This window comes from Egretta garzetta, unplaced genomic scaffold (genome assembly GCF_000687185.1).
Source record: "Egretta garzetta isolate BGI_Z169 unplaced genomic scaffold, ASM68718v1 scaffold424, whole genome shotgun sequence".
Classification (NCBI taxonomy): domain Eukaryota; kingdom Metazoa; phylum Chordata; class Aves; order Pelecaniformes; family Ardeidae; genus Egretta; species Egretta garzetta.
This window is the reverse complement of record NW_009259489.1, coordinates 1,103,725-1,126,653: the sequence shown is the minus strand read 5'-3', so window position 1 is coordinate 1,126,653 and position 22,929 is coordinate 1,103,725. Positions and strand designations below refer to the sequence as shown.

The 22,929-nt window shown below is 37.7% G+C and overlaps 1 protein-coding gene across 1 annotated transcript in view; it reads right to left on the bottom strand.

Annotated features, from left to right (window-relative positions):
- Positions 1 to 22,929, bottom strand: part of SV2C (synaptic vesicle glycoprotein 2C) — a 77,734-nt gene that overhangs the window by 8,589 nt on the left and 46,216 nt on the right. Inside the window, exons 4-11 of the mRNA XM_009637239.1 lie at positions 15,455 to 15,588; positions 15,211 to 15,300; positions 10,956 to 11,066; positions 8,655 to 8,743; positions 8,123 to 8,287; positions 5,130 to 5,263; positions 3,667 to 3,870; positions 2,596 to 2,755 (exon numbers count right to left, since the gene is read on the bottom strand). Of these exons, the coding sequence (XP_009635534.1) occupies positions 2,596 to 2,755; positions 3,667 to 3,870; positions 5,130 to 5,263; positions 8,123 to 8,287; positions 8,655 to 8,743; positions 10,956 to 11,066; positions 15,211 to 15,300; positions 15,455 to 15,588 (1,087 nt within the window). The remainder of the gene's footprint in view (positions 1 to 2,595; positions 2,756 to 3,666; positions 3,871 to 5,129; positions 5,264 to 8,122; positions 8,288 to 8,654; positions 8,744 to 10,955; positions 11,067 to 15,210; positions 15,301 to 15,454; positions 15,589 to 22,929) is intronic.

Below are 22,929 nucleotides of genomic sequence, written 5' to 3'. Positions count from 1 at the left end.
AAAATAGTGACAGTGAGCAATGTTTTGTGCCTAGATTGCCTCTTGAGGGGAAACTGGAAGCCAACTTCAGGACCAGATTCACTCTGGGTGTGGCTTTGAAGTGAAAGAGGACGTCGTCTTAAGCACGAAGGGCCTTGTAAGCAAAAACACATCAGGCAGCTTTGTGTACCATATATGCCTGGAAAAGCTGTTCAGCCCTACAGCTACTTGCAGAACCTTGATATTCCCAGCAAACTGTGACAAGTCATGCCAGGTTATGGAGATCAGAGGAGTATTAGAAGGAAAGACAGGACTGTCAGAGGTAGGCAATGGTGGTATTAAATTGTGGCTGGTCTGCATAAAAAAATGCCAGGGAGAAGAGTGTGAGAAAAAAGTTATTTGAGTCCCTTGCAGGTATTAATTTTCAAATAGTTCTATGAAACATGAAGAACCTTTGCCCCCAGTTTAAAAAAAAACCCAACAAACGTCTCTAGGAAGTGACTTCTAGAATTGCCCATTTCCTTACCCAGTTGGCAATAACTGGCAGTGGTGGTTCCATCACTTTTGGAACTTTGGGGGTGGTACATATCATCAATGTCTTTCCTAGCACAGGTAGACTTGGCCTATCAGACTTTTTATATCAATAATATAAAGTGATAGATTTTCTATCTGAGTTGGTGCAAAAAACCCCAACAACCCAGTTGCAAGAAAATTTCTGAGGTGGAATTCCAGGCAGCTATTACTGCATGCATAAGCTTTTTAAGAAAGAAAAATGGGGAAGAATTTGCTAAAATCCCAAAGCTAGCAGAAACTATTAAAAACGAGTATTAGCTACAAATACAGATGCTCTAGAATAGAAATCAGTTACATTCCTTTTATCATTCTTTGTAACAATGATTATTTTTGCTTCCATTAACATTGTGGATACATTCCTAGCAGAACGAGGACATCAAGTCCTGATAAGGTCGGAATGCTATTAAAAGGGAAATGCTTAGCTAGTATAAGGAACTTAGTTGCTAGAGTAGAGAAGCAGTAACCACAAGCAGGATAAGATGATGACAATGAAATAACCAATGAGTGAGCTGGAGGCTTATATGCTTGTTGGATAGACAGTAGTATGTATGAATTAGAAAAGTATACGTGATTGTGTGTACGGGGCTTGGAAGAATATAAAAGCTGTATGCAAAAGTATAATAAATGGCTTCTGGAGATTATACTGGTCGGTGTCAGGAGTCTGGTCTTCCGCATAACATGAATTGCTTTTCCAATTATTTTTCTTTACTTCATTTTAAGAAAATAACTGTGGCTGCTACATTTAGGAATACTAAAAAGATAGCTATTTCTAAAGGATATTTATTAGAATTATATCATAGAGTTTGTATGATGGAATAATTTTTGCCAGAAAAGCAATTTCCTGAGATGTAATAAAACCAGTAGTGCTTAATATTAAAACTTAGTGCTTTGGATTCGTAAGTAGCCTAGTACAATTACTTGATACAACCAAAATGCACACCAATTTCTTGTGTGAAGAAGCACACATTTTTAAAATGCCAGTGAAGAAAACCAGAGAAGTCAGTCTATAGTCTTCCTCTCCTGATGGGCAATACTAAAAACAGTTGCACCTCTGGCCAAACACTTAGACCTGCCAGAAGGGTATCATGCATTTATAAACTGGAAATATTTTTTATCGTATTTGAAACTTCTAGTGAATGACATAGTGAATAGCACTGTGACAGGAGAAAGGACACACTGTTCTTTGGCAGGAATCCGGGTAATCTTCCATAAAAACTGTTTAAGCAGAGGAGAGGGGACAAATATCCCAGTCTATTCAAGAAAATGTGGCTTTTACATTTTTAAACTCGACATACAGCGGTGTATGACTCGACTGTTCTTCCTTCAGTCCATTAAGTGACTTATGTCAGTGTTAAAAAGTACCCTGTATCTGAAAAACCCACCATGTCATCTAGCAGCAATGCTTGCAGGACATGAAGATTGTCCTGAGCTTTCCTGCAAGAGCCATGAAGAGTCAAGGAGCAGTGCCCAAGACATTTTTATATCTGCTTAATGCTGAGTATGTACACTCCTAGTGACCCTGCATACAAATTCATAGCAGATCGATTAACAGTTCAGCATGGTACAAGCCCACAATCTCTTCCAGAAGATGCTGTTCAGCTCCAGACAGTGATTTTTATTATCATCCCCCACCATTTCACAGCCAACAGACAAATGCAGCTATCTTGCTATTTCGGACAAAAAACTGCCTTCATAGCCAATGGCACTAGGGGAAACCCAGAAATACTCCATTACTGTTTTCAGAAATACTACTAATTGCCGTGTTTTAAATGAGGGAAGCAGTTAGACCTTTCTTTTTTTTTTTTTTTTTTTTTTTTATATGAAACTACATTTGTGGTATTTTCCTGTTTAGGTGATATTTGATGCAAAATACATAACAGATAGCTCTTCCCCCCCCGGATATTCATAAGACAAACTATTCGTTCAGCCCACTCAAAACATCACTACCACTGTAAAGCTCATATCTAACCATTTCTATTTACCATTTCTGCTGGTACATAGAGATAGTGTCAGTGAGGTTAGGGGAGCTGTATCTGCACATACCTTCTGTCTGTAGGATACAGCTCCACAGTAATGACATCTAGGGAGTTCCATGCTGAGATGGTGAGGCCATTGTAGAGGCACAGCATACCTATCATCATGGATTCACTGGTCCCAAACCACAGGAAAAAACAGCTGATGCCAGAGAGAACCATGGAGCCACCTAGGTATGAGACAGGTGAAATGAACACGAAGCAGAGCTGTATTTAAAGAATGATCTTCGTTTGTTTTGTCTAATGTTTCTATTCACACAGTGTAGCTAAATAATTGAGCCATATATCTGAGTGAAAAACTAAAAAGACCTCCTCTGCTGGTAAGACCAGTGAGGCAGACAAAGGCTGTAACTGGCTCAGAGAAAAAAAAAACAAAACTCCTCAAATATCAGGATATGTCATAAAGTATTGAGCTGGAACCCTCTCTGAAGTCCCAAAGCAAGATGTTTGGGGAAAACTACCCCCATTCTTCCTTGTTTGTCATCTTCTGCAATCACATGAAACTCATTCATATATAGTAACAATAAAAACACTGAGTGGGAATTGAGTTTATATCGAGATATTGTCCTAGGAAATTAACACAATAAACTACCACATAGTTAAGTGAATTGAAACCAGATTTGTCATTGCAGATAATCCACAGGAGATATTTTTTGACTGTGTTACTTTGCAAAATAGGTAACGGGTGAAGGACTGCTGACTCTTCCAAGGAGCTGCTCCACTAGCTGAGGGTCACCTCTGCACATCTTGCTTTCCTTTCAGCTGGAGCAAAGACAAGCCAATGGTCAGCACTCTCCAAAATCTCATCCCAAATGCCTAAATAACAGTCTTGTAATATCAGGGTGGAAAACCAATGACTGATTATGTGGCCTAGCAGAACGGATTACAGAACCCTTTGTTCCTAGAGTTTCTAAATTGGGGTCTTTTTAAAATGGCACTTACGATGCCACATAAATGAAGTATCTGCATAAGAAATATTTTGCATCTCTGTGAACCAAATTCATTAGAAAGATAGCATGTTACTTTACCAGGAGAGCTTTAGGTTTTGCTGTTGTTCCCTATTTTAAAGCGAAGCCCCTACCTAGCATCGTTAACCGTCCAATTCTATCCATCAGGAGAGCGGACACAATATTGCCTGGTAACACTGCCAAAGTTCCCAGGAAATTAACAAAGTATATCCAGTAGGCACTGTAGTCGTCATCGAAAGAAATCTGGCATCCTGTCCTCACATGGAAAAATGTGCAATTTATCAATTCGCTGTCAACAAATTTATATTGCTCGAGATCTGTGGAAAGAAGAAAAGAAAGATTTCAGCTAACAGCCGACTCCATGTGCAGCTTTTGATTAAAAACATTTCAAGTTTAGGCAACTCTAATGACAACTTGGAGATTTCATCGCTTCATATCATGGGATTAGTTATTACTGTTAATTTTGATACCTTTTTATCTTAATAGAAAAATATGCAAAGCTCATGAAAAAGAGGAACTAAGGCCTAGAATTAGGCAAGTTACATTAATGTATTTCAGCTCTGCTTGGACTGTATTTGGTTAAGGCCTTTGAGCACCAGCTTGTCTTGCATAAAAAACACTGGATGTCTGCAAACTTCTGTCACTCGGTCTTGCTCTGTATCAGACCTTCCATTTCCACACCAGGCAATGGATGAGACTGCCAATGGTGCTCAGTTTGGTTTGACTTCCTTTAAAGCTAAATGTTCCTACAGTATTTGGATTAAACTAGTTTTCATTTCTGAGAAGGCCTCGTGATCTTCAGCTCGAACATGGGTGAGTTACTACATAAAACCATTCAGGCCATTCTTCTTCCAATACCATTTCAGAGATCTCTCCCTATGCTTCCACTTTCTTTCTGTTCCTCCTGTCAGCCTTATAACCCTGAAGCAAGAATACCTTCCTCCCATGCAAAGAAAGCTGGACAGTTTTTTCTCTGAAACCTAACTCTATTACTATTACAGTTGCTGGAGTTACAGGAAAGTGGTAAGAAGTGCCCCATCTTTCCAACAAGCTTAGTTGGCCATGTTCTGCTTTCAGTTATGTTTTATTAAACTGAAAAAAGAGTCCTCTGTTTAAACGTATGAAAATACACATTCCTATTTTTGTTAAAATACTTAGGAGAGTGGAAACAATTATAGATTAGGTAGTTTGAATCCTGAACTCAGATTTCCATGCTACAGCAAGCACAATGAACTAAGTATTTTACCAGTCCAATTTAGACTAAATAAAAATACACTAGTTAAAGCTACCCATAAGGCAGTATTTTTTTCTCATCTCCAGACTGAATCTCTTTAGATATCATTAAATTCAAAGAAGTGTTTATTATCTGAGTCAATATTAGGCCTGTGGTATCTCTAGTGCAGGTGTGATCCTTTCACTTTTCTGTTATGACATTATGGAGGCCTGTTGTTTTTCATAGCTTTTTATTCCCTACAAGAGGACTTCTTTTATGCCTTAGAAGAATACCAGAAATTATAAACATAAGATGAGAACACGCAGCTGAACAATGGATGTTCAGGGTTTTTTCTCGTAATACCTGTGTTGTAGAAGGTGGTATTCATGAAAGTACAGTTCCTGAAGTATGTGTTCAGTGAAGTAATGTCTTCAAACACACAGTTCTTAAAAAGTGAATCTTCAAAGGTTACTGATTTAAACTTCATCATAATAAACCTGCCCAATATAAATAATTTCTGTCAGTCTACCTTCATAAGTTAGAAAGAGCAAGAGGTCAAGCTGATGCAGCTATACAGGTCTAAAAAATCTCAGCCCCAGAAACAGTGATTCCTTAAAGGCATTCTGGAGATGATTAGCTGATTCTAGACTGCTATTGTTCAGAAGAAGCATTAGTAAGACAAATAGCTCCACATAGATACTGGCCACAACTGGTAATATAATTTCTTTGATTATATTTCTGTTATCAGTTGTCCTTAACCATCAACCAAACCCAATGTCATGACATTCATGGAATAGCCTTGTAAAATCACTACTCCTTATAATTTGACACTACAGTCAGAAACTGAGAGATCATGCTCCAGAAGCTCAGTCTCTTGGGACAAACAAGCACCTGCTGGTACCAACAAGCTGGAAAGAAAGAACATTTTAAAGAACCTTTATTTCTCCAGATGGACACGCTGGGCACCATGTCAGGCTCAAATGCAAGACATGCTGGTCCAAGTGTTAAAAAATGGTTTCACAAAGTGGTTTAGCATCAACACAACAATTACATTGCCAGTTATACAGCTAGATATCTGACTGGAAGTACGTGTTTGTTAATCCTGTGTCTGTGGGTACAATTGCAATTCCTGTGTGTGTAAAATCAGCTATAAACAAATTGACAGTAGCTCATCTTGTTTCTGAACACCCTTCTTCCTACTGACTCTCATTTAACTCTTAGGCCTTTGATCATGACTGTGAATCAAGTAATTCATAAAAAAAGTCAATGATGAAGTGTATTACTAGCAGTAGCTTTCCACCTCAATGTTACTGGACTAAAATAATACTGTAAGCCTTTTTTAGTATAATTCTACCAAATACCATCATTATGCTAACAAAAAGAAGATGGCAGTAGCAATACATCATTATTTTTGTGATGTCTTTTATTTCACATGATGATGTGGAAAAAGCTACAACTAGAAAAGGACAGTTTTGCTGGCAAATTTCACCCAAAGCGGCAACAGTTTGAAAAGCAGTGCTTTAATTGTTATATGGTAGTAAGAACTGTTAAAATGCCAAAGCCTTCTGAACACAGACCCGGCTCTGCTCTAATTAAACCTGGTGTGATTAGCTAAGCATTTTTCTTGTTACAAGACTAATAGTAGGAATAGGAACACACAAAATATGCTACCTACAAAATAGTAGGAATTAAACTCTCTCTTCAATAAAGTTGTTGGAATCAAACCTTTCTTACACAATGAGAAAGGAGAGCAAAACATAATTGTGTTTATCACAGTAGAAGACTTACTAGCTAATGAATTCTATTTACGTATTGGTCAGAAGAATAGTGTTTTCAGCCCATTAGTTTTATTTACTATATCATTTATCATTTGTGACAGACTCTGATTAAAATCAGGCTGGTGTTCAGTGTCATCTCATTATCATTTCTCATATAGCACTTTCCATTTAAAAATGCAGCCTAATTCCAGACGAGAACAAAGAAAGTTTAGCAATTAGATTAGTCAGTTGGAACAGAAATGACAGACTATGTGCCCTACATTCTTTTGATGCACTTTTTACCTTTGGACAGGAAACACGTTGTGACTATATTAAAATTGGTGTTGTGGTGATCTGAAATAAAACCCAACAGAAATGTAATGAAGTAGACAGTCAAGTATTGATGGATCTTCTAGTTAAGAAAGAACATGAAGGAAACACTAAGTTTGCGGGTGAGTGGAGGATTGAAATGTTTGTAGAGGAAGAGTATCAAATGAGTTCATACTTCTGTGGAAAATATTTTCTGAATCTCAGATAACTGCCAGAGGACTATTAAATTTCCACATTTGAAAGAGTAGATTACTGGTTTAGAGTAGATTAATGTTAGATTTAGTGTTTTACAAGAATTTTCAGCTCAAATTGATAAAACCTGGGTTGACAGAGTGCTGTCAGTTACTGACAGTAAATGGTTCTCTGCTTTTAAGATAACATCTGCTTCCTGGAAAGGATTGGAACTGGGAAGCAATGACTAGTTTATAAATAAGGTAACTCCTATTTTTTGTCTGCAATGCACCAAACTTTAACTGTGTCAAAACTCAAGTTCTTATAAAAATAATTTAATTCCCCCCCCCCCATATTACCAAAATAATTGATTTTATTCACTTAGATACAGATTTTCATATGGAATTAATAATTACTTAGCACCATGATGTCCGGGAGACCATTCACATGATTGTTCTGTATATTTCTTAAGAGAAACCAGATACCTAAAACAGCTGTGTTTAATTTTCCCCTGAGTTATCTAGTTACCTGTAAAGTCCAGATAGAGCCTTAGTATGTATGGATTCATCTAAACAACACAATGTGTTGTTTCCCGTTTCAGAGCTTTTCATACTTTTTATTGATTTACAGTAATGTTTAGCTTTTATTTTTCTGTGGTAAGTTCCTAACCTCTCAATGTTCAATGTTTTCACAGAAGCGTCTTTCATCGACACAAGAAAAGAACTGGCAACAGAGATGAAAGTACGTCCTTCCCCAGCCCCCTACAATATGTCGCATGTGTTGGGTCTGAGAACCTTTGAGTCCTACTGTGAAAGGAAGTACTGTTAACTTAGGCTTTTCGGTCTGTTTTTCAGGGTGACAAGGAAGCTGGGTTTGCATGGGGGATCCTCACACAGGAACCACCAGGGCATGTACAGGTCCACTTCTCCCCATCCTCCATGAGTCATAAGAAATCAAGAAGAGAAATAAATTCCCATTTAAAAGTAACAAAACCATCTAGCATTAGCTATTGGAGAAAAACATTAGATTATTAAGACATGCTTTAAAACATGCATTTGTTTATTCCAGCCAAGTCAGGATATTAGGAAATCTCTAAACCTGTCATTGATGTATTCTCCATTGCTGTGAATCTGATTTTCCAATGTGAAGTTGAAGACGAAATGTGAAACCTCCTCATTGCGGAAATGTTTCACTCGGGACGCGTACTCATCTGACTGCAGATGTTTAATGACATCAGGAAACCAGACAGATAAACCATAGTAGCTGTGAAAAACAGAGAAAGCTTAGTCACCAATCTCACTTGTTCAGAAATCTGTCCAAGATGAGGATGAGCAGCTCCCTCGCCCATTTATGTGATGGAGCAGTTGCTCCATCATAATAAAATCCTCCATAAAATAAAAATATTGAAAGATGCTGACCCCAGAAGATGCCAGTTTTCTGAAGCAGATATCCTTGGTGAGTCAGGCTTGCAAGCAAGAACAGACTAACTGATAAATACAACATTTTGTGGAAAGACACTGAATAAAACCTTTCTGAATAAAAGGGATAAACAGTGTCAGAGATTTGCATGCAGGTGATTCTCTGTCTGTCAAGTCTGTCAAAAATGGTTTAAGATCTCAACCACTCTTACCCAAAAGACAGGGTGAACCACACAGCTGTAAGTTTGATCGTATTATCCTTCACTGGGTAGTTGAAGCATCTCATAAACGTCAACCAAATCTGTAAATCATTAGGAAATACATTTATTTTAAATCATATTTTGAACAATTTTGTTAAATGATAGAAGTTTTTTGGTTTTGATTTGCTTCCTTCTTCAGGGTATCAGAGAGAGCAGATCAGCTCTTTGATAATGGTCATAGCTGCACTTCTCATACAAGTATGTTAATCTCCAGCTGTAGCTAGGTTGTGTGTGTCCTGTGACTTTCCAGCTTCTTTTCATAGAATCATAGAATAGTTTGGTTTGGAAGGGACCTTTAAAGATCATCTAGTACAATCCCCTTGTGATGGGCAGGGACATCTTCCACTAGATCAGGTTGCTCAAGGTCCCATTCAATCTGACCTTGAACACCTCCAGGGCTGGGGCATCCAGAACCTCTCTGGGCAACCTGTTCCAGTGTCTTACCATATTCACTGTAAAAAATTTCTTCTTAATGTCCAATCTAAGTCTATCCTCCTTCAGGTTAAAACTATTATCCTTTCTCTTGTCACTACAGGCCTCAGAAAGAATTCTCTCTCCATCTTTCTTATAAGCCCCTTTATATACAGAAAGGCCAGAATCAGGTCTCTCTGGAGCCTTTTCTTCTCCAGGCTGAATAACCCCAATTCCCTCAGCGTTTCTTCATAGGAGAGGTGTTCCAGTCCTCTTTCTGTGTTCCTCCTCTGGCCCCGTTCCAACAGGTCCATGTCCTTGTGCTGAGGGCCCCAGAGCTGGATTCAGGACTGCAGGTGGGGTCTCACCAGAGCAGAGCAGAGGGGCAGAATCACCTCCCTCCACCTGCTGGCTACCTGCTTTTGATGCAGGATATGACTGGCTTTCTGGGCTGCTAGCAAATGTTGCCAGCTCATACCAAATTTTATATCCACTGTTGTGGACTGTGTCTGTCAATTCCTCCCTGCTCTGACCACTTCAAACTTTGCTAATCTCTAGGCAGCTTCATTTCCCTATCTCAAATAAATCTGAGATCCTGTCAGAAATGTTTCCTTCTCAATTTCCAGTATTACACTGCTTTAAGTTTAGGCAAACTATATTCCATAATTCAACAGGGACACACTCAGAGTCTGATCCACCTACCACAGATATAAATTAGAACTTTAACTATATGAGGAAAAGCTGAGACTACCCCCAGGCCAGAGATGCTACAGCAGAGCTGACTGAAAATGGTGTTTTCCTCTCTCTAATCTCAAGATGATCTCCTCCTTTTGAAGAGAAGAGGCAGTCTGCCCTAGGAGGTTTCAGCACACGTCATGCAACAAGGGGCCAGTCCATGAGATTACAATGATGTGAGACAACCAAGCTGGTTTAGCAACAAGACAAAATCATAACATTTCAATATTCATCTACTCCTTTTTTTGACAAGTAACTATGAAAGTAGACACTTTCTGGGTTTTTTTTTCATAGGAAAATGCCATTTTTCCAAACAAAGCAATTTTGTGAGAAACCTTGGTTTACAACACTTCATCATAGCTCTGGAGAGCTTTAAGATGCCAGATCTTTAACAGTTACAAAAAGCTAGTTTTGACTTTTCTTGGGTTGTTTTTTTGTTTGTTTGTTTGTTTGTTTTTTAAATTAATGAGACTTTTTGCATTGCAAGGATCAGAAGTAATGTATCATTTTGGTCTGGGAAAAAAAAGGATACAGAACACAGGCCCAGTGAGCTTATATTAAACTTACTGAAACAACTTTAAAATAGTTTTCTGGTAAAATATCTGACATGCCTAAAAATAGGTGGAGATACAAGGCCTTATGAAGTTTGTATTGACATTCATTTACACAATTTATTCACAACTTTACAATTTATATGTAATGTGGCTGCCACAAGTTCCTGCTGCTAATTTTTTTTTAGTCCCTGCTGATAATTTTTCATCTCATCATGTGTCACCTCTTTCCATAGGTGTATATTGATATACTTTCCCACTACATCTTATATTGTGGTGCTTGGCAATATGGCTATGTAACTATTGGCCATCACTCGCGTGAAGAACAGTGCAGCATTTTCCTCCTCAGAAGCTGGGACCACCCTCCATGATTCACCTGCGCCTCTTCTGGGTCAGGACACCAGAACCTTGCACTGGTTCCTGAATCTCCCACTTGTATGGAAAACGTAGCATTGCAGCTGTCACCAGCATGACCTCAATCAATCCATCCTATTTCTGAAGGCTAATTAAAAAGAAGAAAGGTAATTACAGAACAAACAGAGATGTTGTTACTTACACCATATAGCTCTGTGCGAATTCTAACAAAACACCTCCTGTACCAAGTTCCTGTATCACTCTCTATTTCTATGAGCTCATCTATCTGCTTTGGAGTTTTGATTCTGTTAACCTAGAAAGAAAAAAAGAAAAGCAAATGTTTGCATTTTCTTGAATCATTAACTACCTGTTGAGGAGTATTGGAAGGTTTTAATAAATACCATAAACTAAAAATGAGCAGGTATTAAACCTGTGTCTACACTAGAAATGCTTTAGAAATATAAAGCAATAGTGGCACACCAGAATGTCAAAACTAATTACGGATGCAACTGTATCGGAAAAGCTCTAGTTTCAAAGCATGCAGGAAATCCATTTCCTCTGACTTAAACAAGCTGTCAGGTTCTGCTAGAGCGTTGCTGCACATAACCCTAATGCTGCAAAGGATAAAACATTATTTAAACCCTCAGTTAACCATGTCCAGATTTTGCTATCATGTTGTTTCTGACTTGCTGTCACAAAATTGTTGAAAGTCTATTGATTAAAGATACAGTAATGAACATAGAAGTATTTAACATGTCAAGAATTAATAGTTGAATAACATTTTTCTTTTGTTCTTATTTCCTGTAGTGTTAGATGGGCAACTCTCTTTGTCTTTTGGATGTTGACTGTCCTTTTTAATGAAGAGAGAAAAAGTTAGGTGAAATGATCTGGAACTGCTCGTGTTATTGCTGTTACGAACAATCATCTACTTCATCTAAAGTGAAATGAGATAAACAGACATCAGGAAAAAATACAGAATTACCAGTGACAGAGAATGTGATGTTTCCTACAATGCTAATTTTCACCTGCACTCTCCTGCTTAGCAGAACGTGTTATATGGTCTTTCCAGACACAGGACCTGACAAACTTATACCATTGTATGGTTTTGGTTTTGGCTTCCCCTCTTGTCACAGGTTCATAGCAGTATCACAAAAGGCAGTGTGTTCATCCACAGTTTATTTAAAAAGAAGATAAATAGACAATGGAAAGAAAATAAATAAAATGGGGAAAGGGACTGACACATAAGGAGCGAGAGAGCAACAGAATGTTCAATGTTTGGCTGCAGTTTCTGGAGGTGGCAACACCTTGTGTTTCTTCTAAAGAGAATGACACCACCACCCACAGGTGTATCATAGTCGATTACAGAACATCAGGGAATAGCAGTATTGATGGTAAACCTCTAGTTTTCAGCCCACTGCTTTTACAGATGTACACTGTTTAAGATGCACCAGCAGCCTCATCCCGTGAACAAAACCAAACAAAAGCCCACTAAGCAGTTTTAGCTATAACCACCCTCATTTCTCAAATACTGCAGCTCACTGTCTTGCCAAACCATGACTATATCAAAAGCCCGTACCCTTCTCGTCATGCCTCTTTCAATAGCAATAATCCTGCCTGCATCATTCCATTGATTTTAAACTTTTCTTAAACTGCTTTTATGAAACATGTTATACAAAAGACCAAGTTGAGTCCTTCAAGATTATTTAAGACCTTGTACATACAGATATCCTCACATGCCACACCTCCGGGCAGAAAGGGCATGCGTTTTGAATCACGCTATATAAACCAGTACCACTCTTGCAGGCTCTGGGGCAGCCTTTTCTCTGTCCTGGCCACCTGGCTCATTTGGAGCTGTGGAGGTTGGGGAAACATGTATATATCCTAGGACCACTGTATGTGACTGGGGACAAAAAGCCCCTGGCCTTGATGGTTCTTTAACATAAGAAAAGTCCTATTGAATCAACACAATGGCCCATCTGGACCATGCAAATTCAGCTGCCAGTATATGAAGAATGAAAGCAAAACAATAAAGAATACCTATTTTAATGAGAATGAAACTTCTGTTTAAAAGAAATGGCTAGAATTATGCAATATTTTAAATATTACAAAATCAAGACATGGTGCAAAGGGAAATGTTTGCAGAAAAAAAGATTAATTAATACATGGAAATGAAAGTGTGGAGAGAATTTTGGTTTTAAGGATACAAAGATTTTTTTTTTACTTAAACTTTTAAACCAACAGATCTAATGAATACATATTTGAAGGGCCCAGAAAGGTAATTAAGCATGTACATAAATGTTTTACTTGGGTAGTGCCATAATAGAAGATACTATCAACTTACTACCATCTCTGTTAATGTCACTGCTCTCATGAGAGATCAAAAGTATTAAGAGCCACCACCTCCACAACCAGTAACTAGAATACATCATTTTGGAGTTTCTAACTCTAAACCCAACTGTTCATCAGTTGATGCCTTCTCTGTTCTAAAGGTTTGAAGATAAAATCCTCAATAATATGAATAACATGAATACACATGACTTATGAAAAAAGCCTCTAGGAAAAGATGATATCAATATAATCAGGAAAACATATAAAAGAAAAGCACACTAAAACTATAGCAGGACTGGGGAAAAGTTACATCAGCTGTAGAGTTAGAAAACATACTACCAAGTTGTATCTGATATAGCTAGTGACATGAAGTGGAGGAAAAGAATAATGCGTAAGTTATAGAATGGTACTGGATGAAGCAACAGGGTTTAGGAGATCTATGTGGATAAATTATTGAGTCAAAACATCACAATATCCAGGACCAACTAGTATTTTAAAAAAAAGAGACTAAAAGAATGTCCCAAACACATTATGCATAAGTTTTTTACTTTCTGGGTTTTATAAGATGAAGTGCTGATATTGTTCAGTGAGGAGACAATGATGCATTTTCTAATTGTAAAATTGCAAGCTAAAAATGGGGACTTCTATACATGTGTAACATTGACATAGGGTATGGTATTTCTAATCCTTCAACTCCTCAATATCTGGAGTTGAATTTTCCAATTGTCCATTGCAGAAACTGGCAAAAATCCCAAGAAAGTGGTGGGTTTTTCCTTATTCATGCCTGATCCTTCCTCCCACCTTTTGTCCCAGCACCTTTCCGTCTTCTTCCTCCTGTCTCCTTCCTAAAGCAACACTGCAGGGGGATAGGGTCTGTGCTATGGCTTACTGTGCAATCAGTCAATGAATATCAACACTGCCAGAAGAAAAAGAGTGACTGGGGACAGGCATACTCTACCTGAAAGCAGCTCAGATCCACAAGAGCCAATTGTGAAATTACACCCTAGCTGTATGGCGTTAGGCAAATCCCTTTGCTCATAAATGAAGTCAGAAAATAAAACATTAGGTTAGATGGGATTAGGGGTAGGTCACCAGTGTATCAATAAATGTGGATGTAATGTGATAGATGTGCTGAACAGCCTCCTTTTAGGCTAAATATAGGAGTTCTTGAGCTTCTTTGTGGAAAAAATGAAATGGGCGCAATGGAAACCATATCCAAGGCAATAAATTGTGAGCCTCAATGGAATAAAGTTATATGGTCAGATGGTCATTCCCTGAGACTCCCTGCAAATGCAGAACCTTTAAGAGGATTTCTTAATTGAGTTATATGTGCATTAAATTAAGAATATAGCCTCTGGAAGAGGGAAAACATGCCACACATGGCTCTGAGAGGGAGTAGAGTGCCAGCACTCCCACGACACAGCGCAAGCTGGAAAGGCAGACTGGATTTCAAGGCAAGAAAATGCCTTCTGCTGTTTTGTCCTACTGCATCCAGGAAGACAAAATTGTTTTATACACCCTTCATAAATAAAGAAGATGACATAAAAAAGTCCCACACTGGAATTACCAATTTCTCCTCCAGATAGAAACAACACATCAATACTTTGAATATAGCCGTATCATTAGACCTGCCAGTCAACAGGATGCAGCTGAGCTTCCAAGATATTTTATGAAAATTAAATGTCTGAAATTACTATTTCACAGAAGTGAAGATTAATTTTAAGAAATCATTTTAGTGGATAAAAATGAAAAAAAAAATTTCAAAACTTTAAAGACAGAACAGCCAACTCATTTGGGCTTCTGTGCACCTATTCTTATTACTAAGGGTGAAGTAAATTAAATAAATAAAACGCATATGAAGTCTACTAAGTATTTTGGTACACGAGAAAAAATTATCACACTGTGGGTTCATATGCTCAAAAATATGCCGGCCAAAGGCTGATACCTTAACATCTGCTGCATATATAACAGTTTCAGTAGGAATTTTGTTCTTATGTTTAGGTATTTAGAGTGCAAATGATTGGTTTTGTAATGCAGAGTATTAATACTGATTGCTTAAGCCCTCCAGACCTTTCCAGTCAGCAAGCTTGCTGATGTGCTAAACGATTAGCTTTAAAAGCAGTACTCACTGTGAAGACTTTCTCAGGCTGACCACGAGCTCGCATGTTTGTGTCATGGATTTGCTTCAGTATCATCCAAGCTTCATCATGTTTTCCAACCTAAACATTTAATCAAAACATTTAAACAAAATGTACATACAGATTAAGATATTCAGTACAGTCACTGAACAAACTTAATGCCTGTTATACAGAGGTCATGAAGTAAACACAAAAATAATTTTGTGGAATCTAAAAACCACTTGGAAAATTGTACCTCCAGCAAGAACCGCGGGCTCTCTGGCATAAAGGTGAGGGCTACCACAGAAGAGACACAGGGCAGCGCACAGACGATCACAAATACTCGCCAGCTGTGGAACTGGTAGGCAGAGCCCATGCTGAAACTCCATCCTATGAAAGCAGAAATTCACAAAATGTAGAGAAATAAGCAGTATTGTACCTGCGAGCCTGCAGCTTCTTGGAGATGCAAAATGATAGCTGTGTTTAAATGAAGCCTGACTGATCTCTTCTATTTCCACCAATATTGATGATTTCACAGACAATATTACACTATGCATTTCAGCCTCTTGCATGTGACTAGTCATTCTGGAAAATGGCTACATTAGGCAGGGTGGGAGACTTCCTTATGCATGGATGGAGAAGTCTCTTTCAAGTCTCTTAGCAAAATCTGCATGAAGGTAATTACACGAACCAAACAGGGACACCACCACCATACATGAGAGTACATATATAAAAAAATAGCTTTCTATGAATACTGGAAAAAGAGACAATTAAAAATATGATTATGTATTTCATGGAATCTTACAGCCTTCCTTATTATTATTAACTTTTTCTACAAAGAGTTAATTTAAATACTCTTAATAAGCATGTCCTAATGTAATACAGTGCAACACATGAAGCATACACAGTGCCTAACTTCTGTTTCCGTCTTGTTCCAGAGCACTACACCACTCCTTTTAACTCCCATTAAAAGTAAACTGACACCCAAAACTAGATGCATGGGGAAAAATACTCAATATTTAAACTGCTGTCATCTGAGATGAGCAACATTAACACTGAAGTAGAGAGAGAATTTATAATTCTATAGAATGATGAAGAAAAAGAGCAATAGGAAAACAACTCTCCTCCTCTGAAAAAGTCATCTTGAAACACACCTAAGTGTTGACTAATAACATGCTGTAGAAGCCATTACTAAAAATATACTGAGAATACAAAAGGAAATATTGGAAAACCACAGGGCTGGTAATTCAGCTTTTTAACAACATATCTGACTGTTTGATATATTATGACTGGACTATTGAAATGCTAGAATTGTAAGAAACCAAAGAATTTCTCTTAAGAAAGAGAAAAATTTGGGTAACTACCTGGCCTTTTAGTCTGTCTTCAATACAGCAGAAATTTTCAAGTAAAATTTTCAAGGATAACTTATTAAAAGATGAGTGGAAGATAAGAATAATGACAAAGGACAGAAGAGGTTACTGGAAGAAGATGGAATCCTGGCTAATGAAAGAGCTGACGCCAGATTAATCTGATATATTTCTTTGCTAAACGATTTTTCTAGACAAAAGACATGGTTAATTAAATCTGCCTGGATGTCGGTCAACAACTGGTACAACATGGTACCAAATGGCTTATTAAATAGTTCTTCAAAGGAGGTATTTAGCTATTAAATATATAGTGTATTTTGGAATTTAAAGATCTCATGCTGTGCATCATAAATACATTCTTGGAAAAAAATCCCTTCTCATATTAAAGTTCTTGCATGTTACCATATGAAAAATACAGTCAACCCATGATTTATTTTTGCCCTTTATCAACAGCTTGGTGAAATATTTTGATCTGCAGACTTGGGAACCTGTTTTTCCTAGTGTCCTACAAACTTTCTGTGTTTCTGAAACGATACCAGCTTGCTTTACAGCCTCATTCAGCCCCACCGTCTCTATCCCAGCAAGACAGAGGTAAAATCAATGACAGCGTTAGCAACGATCTTGGAATGCCAAGTTACTTTTTTTTAAGTAAGGCTCCAGATAAACATACCTTTCCCCCTCCAAATTTCCCTCCAACAAAAAGAGGCTGTCTAAAATTTAATGTTAAATTTTATTCCAAAATAAAGCTTGAAATGAGAATTTAAGATTCAAAAATACTAACAGAAAAGCATCTAAGAGTGTATTAAACTTTACTTTTTACTGATTTTTGGAAAATGTCAACTTGTAATCTTACAGTATATCAAATCTTAAATAATATGGGCATATTTTGCATCTAAATTGGGAGGTGAAGGAAATAAAGAAGGGAAAGCTTACAGTGAGTTAATGAGGCAATTAGAAACCATACCTGCGTTTTGGGTATTGTGCGTAAATGTTATTGTAATCATTGGAATCATATTCTTCATTATATATTCTAAACTATTGTACAAGATCACCTGATACAGAAGTTGCAGAATTATTTCCTTTTGGTTAAGTTAATTTTCAGTCACAGCAGCAAGCTGATCTGACTCGCTGGGCAGCTGGGCAACTGCTAGTGGCGGGGGGAAGGCAGCACAGTCAAGGCTCTCGCTCTCGTTGTCATCAGAAACCGTCCCAGAAATACACAGAGCCACCGGTATATTCAAACAACCCGCCTTTCACTGCTCTGGTTTATATTTTATGAGGTTGAGCTGCATAAAGGGCACTTCTGTAGTAAATTAAATCAATCTGGCTTTATACCTGTTATAAAACAGCAGCAGAGTCCTGAGCTCTGCAGCCAGTCCTGGAAAATGCTGGTGGTAGTTTATTTTAAGGTGTCATTTACTAATGTAGGTGAACCATACTACACTTAATTAAAACCTAATGACAGCACTGTTCATCCCACTGTCATCCTGACAATCTGCAAAATGCCTTTTTTACTACTCAAAATATCTGAGGGGCATGTCAAGTGAAATGTTTGTTATGGATTTTATTGCTCTTACTCCGTCTTTTTCTCTATGTATTTGTAGTAGCTGCTGCAATTTATCTTGTGATTTAACATATCTGCTGAATTAATGATAATAGTGAATGTCAAGATTATAAGAAGAAATTGGCAGAAAAAAAGTCAGCTGCAACACTGCTTTCTTGAGGTCGCTCTCCTGTCTATTCCAGCACCAGCACTAGATCAGCAAAATAAACATATATTTTAAATGCAGAGCAAGTTTAGATTTATTCTTATGTTTAACACATCCCATTTTCCTAGGTCATGAGCTAATTTGGAAAATGGAGCCATTAGAGTAGCTCTGAATTTAGCTCACAAAGTGGCTTTCATTCCTATTTTACATAAGTCTTGAAACCAAATGGAAGCATGTTCTTGGCTGAAACTCAGTTTGCTTCTCCCTTCTCTGATTTATGACACAACAGCAAAGAGAGAGCAGCTCTACACAGTTGCATTCAGAGCATTGCACAATAACCTAGAGCTAAACTTCGCCCTTGCTCCCTGTTACGCTGTATTTGAGAGGCATTAATCTTGAAAACAGTGGCAATCCCATTGTTTTATGAAATGCTAAAATGCTTGGCTCAAATGTGTCTTCAGTAGAGCAATGTAAAACCCGCAACAACTGAATCTGAAGCCGCTGCAGCAACCTTTGTGCTGAATACCACCCTCTCACTTTACTGACTGCTGGAAAAGGCCAAGTGCATCACAGACATGGCAATTACTGATCACAGTGGCAATTACTGATCACAGTGGCAATTACTGATCACAGAAACACAGTGGCACACAGCAGAGCAAAACCAAAATGTACAAGATGCTAATCTATATCTCATCACCAATTTATATGTTGAATTCAATGTCAGCAAAATCTTCCCACCCAACACAGCATTTTGTCTGCTCCATAATATTAATAAATTAAAAAGATACTATAACCAAGTTCTTTCTCCAAAGGAGAGAGAAGATCATTTCTGTCATAGAGGTTCTGAATAAATATAGAGGTAAACCTGTCCATATTATGCTGATTTTATAAATGTATATTACCTGATAAACAGTGGGTATCTTCAAGTCCAAGGATCATCTTTTACAGTGGTTAGGTTACTAGACAGCAGAGTAATGGGATGATTTGCTTAACTTTTGAAAATGAGGGCTGAAAGGGAACATGATAACTCTCTACAAATCCATAAGGGTTACTAAAGTGCAATGTGGGCGATGAAAAATAAGGGTGCCTTACAGGCTCTGTATAAATACTGTCTGGTAAGGGGAAGGTTTCTAAATACCAGAGGAATAAAGTTGTGAAACACCTTTCTAAGAGATTAATATGGGCAAAGAAACTCTACCCAAATATAGAGATTTATGGAATGGTTAGCTGAAGACTGACCATTCTTGATAACAATTTTTGTTAGTCATTCTGCAGGAATCAGAGGAACTAGATTCATGGCAGTGGTGGACCAAAGGAGGGAGCAGATGCAAGGATATCCCTAAAATTAGGGGTAGAGGAGAAAGATAGCCAAGGAACTTATAGGAATTCATGGAGTCGACAGATTCTTCTGCAGAATACTTTCTATGATTTTATAAGTTTTCTTATTTCTGTTATAACACACAGCCTTTGGTCAGAACTCAGCTTTCTAGCCTCAATTTTTAATGTTTGAAAAATTTCCAGTAAATAAGATGTGTGATTGCGCTAATTTGCCACATGGTGGCACTGTTACCGCACTTAATAAAAATAACAAATTTTTTAAAATCTCTGCAGACTGTTTTGTTGAGCATTTCCCAAATCTAAGCTAAGCCAAAATTATAAGGAGGACTGGGAATATTTTGCAGCTGGCAGCACTGAAATGCATTATTATTGCACTTATAGTTAGTCTGTCCTGGCATTACTAAGCTTAACTGTGAGTGACATCTAGGATTTGAGCCCACATATTTTAGTAGTACTGATTAGAATAATGGTAAAACGTCACTGAAACTGAAAACAAAAATAGTTCAGGTAAGTTACATAGCTGAGGAAGCTCAGTTAGACATTTTTACAAGACTGAGTGAAATACATGAAATGCAGACCCATCACCCCATAAGGGGAGAGGTAAAGGATAACATCAAATCTGTACAAAAACCTCTACATGGTTTCTTGAAATACCTACCCTCATTCCTAAGAGAACTAGGGTTGTTCTCCAATACCTGCTTGGCCCTGGAGAGGTGCTCAGCTGTTGTGGGATGATCACACAGAGCTTTGTGAGCCTTTTCTAGACTGACCTCCTGATTTAATCTATTTGTTGCACCCATAGATACGATGCTGCATGAAAATAAAGGCTAAAAGCAAAGCATCCCACTTACAGGGAAGGAACAAAAGATGTCCCTGCTGAGGAGTGGAAACAACCCTGCAGTCGTTTACTTCTGTTTGTTTAACACAGGCCACTTAAAACTTTCCGTTCTCAAAATAGGGAGAAATAATAGAAATGCATTTTGCTAAGATGTCATGCTGATATAAATGTCTCCACGTGGCCACCACCATGCAAGATCCAATTTTGGACCTTAGCAATTCTGAATACAAATGCAATGCAACTATCCTGTAAAGATGGAAACCTACCAAATCTCAATGCACTTCAACACAGAACTGTTGTCTCGACTTCGGTCACCATTAAGAGTTTCGTCTCCATCCTGAGCCATTGTGCCAGACTGGAGACACCTATTACCAAGAATCACACCTGAATAACTTCTACATTCTGAATGCAAATATGGTTATACTCCTTGGGAAGTGGGTATATCCTCACTCATTACAGATAATGAGCATAGATTCTGAAAATTTTCCAGGATGAATCTGTAATTTCCTGCTTAGATCTTAAATCAGCATTCCTAAAACATTCTACTTGTGTGTCTTCAAAATAGCTTTCTTCCTCTCTACCTCATACTTTATAAAATACAAATCAATGCAAAAATCTCTCTTAAAACTTATGTTAATTTTATATTTCTGAAATTTAAAATGAGAAATACCATGTTGCAATTAAAATTATTGAGTAAGTAAATATGCATTTTCCAGGCTAGAATGTTCTGCACTTCCCTTATGTTCACTCTTTTTCAGAGAAAACTGCCCAAGATTACTAGAAATTAATATAGATGGATATTGGTCAGATTTTGTCCAGGATTCAGATGCAAAACTTGGAAAGAGCTGTGATTTGTAATCAAAAGCTCAAATGTTTAATTTCCCCATAAATGGCTGCTTTTGTCACATTCCTACACCTAAATTGGATTTGGAAAATTTTGTCCTTTCACTTAAAGATCTAATCCAGATCTACATCTACTTATAGGTAGAGATATAAGGAGTCATATGGCACCCTCCGCAGTCCTGTGGAAATCAATGCTTGCTATAAGTGCTTGGATGTATGCTTGGTTTATGTATACATTTGCAATCTTCTCAGTGCCTTTGTGATACTATGGAGTCAGAAAAAAATCAAAAGTAGTGCTGGGATGCAATAGGTCAGTGGTTTGCAACCTTCCTGAATTTAATCATTGCTAGATATTTTTCAAATGGATGTGTAGAGTCCTACATAGCTAGCTAAGGCCTATGGACGCAAGATTTATCTGTCTTAATTATTTTTATGGACATATAACCTAGAAGCATTTTATGACATCCTCGCTATTGAAAACCACAGCAGTAGCTGGCAGCATCTGGAAAGAAAACTGAATCAAAGAATGGTCTAGGAATTTTCTTACCTTAACAACCAGATAAAAAGTGAGCATAAAATTTGAAATGTATTTTTCCAATACAAGCAATTCAGTAATTATATGGAGTTTACATTATAGTCTAAAGCAGAATGGAGACTCAAGAACTGGAAACATGATGTTCTAACTACTCACGTATTAAAAAAAACAACAACCCAGAATAGGACACCAAGGGTTAATATTTAGCTGATACCATCAAAAATCTCATTACAAGCCCTGTGGCACAAAATTGATCTGACTCGCTGACTGAGTCAGTGGCCCCAGAGATTTATGTACTCATGCAATTCTGCAAAGGCCTTGCTTAAGTCTGGCTCTGTGCAGCTGTTCAGTGAAGGCACTTCACGACCTGCAGAACAAAGAGGTAAAATCTGCTGACCACAACCCTGACAACATCATAACTTAGAGGCTCGTCAGTCTAAGAAGAAAAGGCCATGTCATGCTTTCCAGATATGACAGATCAGGTAAATGACAAAAAAAAGTAAGGGGCAGCACATGTTAAAAGATGCTGCTGTCAGAGCTTGAAAATACCATGGTCAATGTTGACCTCACTTTTGCTTTCTTGTTAAAATTTCTACCTCTGGTCTCCTACATGTACCTAGTTGTTTCCACTGCTTCATTTTACTACACCTAATTAAGAACTGAAAAATGGTTTGTGTACAAAGTTCGAAATATCTGTTTGGACAGTGCTAAAGAGTACAATAGGAGTAAATCATCAACAGTAGACAAAATCAGCTTTTATAAGTAGACAATGTAAAATTGCCAAATGCCCTATGCAGTAGTCATTATGAACCAAGTCTGAAACAAAACACTTGTCTGCAGCAAAATCTGATTATATTGTTGTCCTACCAGTATGCAAAACACATATACAATGATCTCTACGTACTTCTGTGTGGTGCCCTCCACAGCCTACCCATAGCTCTGAGCTCACAAATTGCATTATATTTGGCGTGACAAGTTGTTATAGACACTACTAACAGCAGCTGTTAAATGTGGAAGCTAATTGAAAATGTAAGTGTTCCTGTCCTGGTCCAGGACTTCCAGTGATTTATGAGCATCTGGACTAAGGATATTTAAATGATA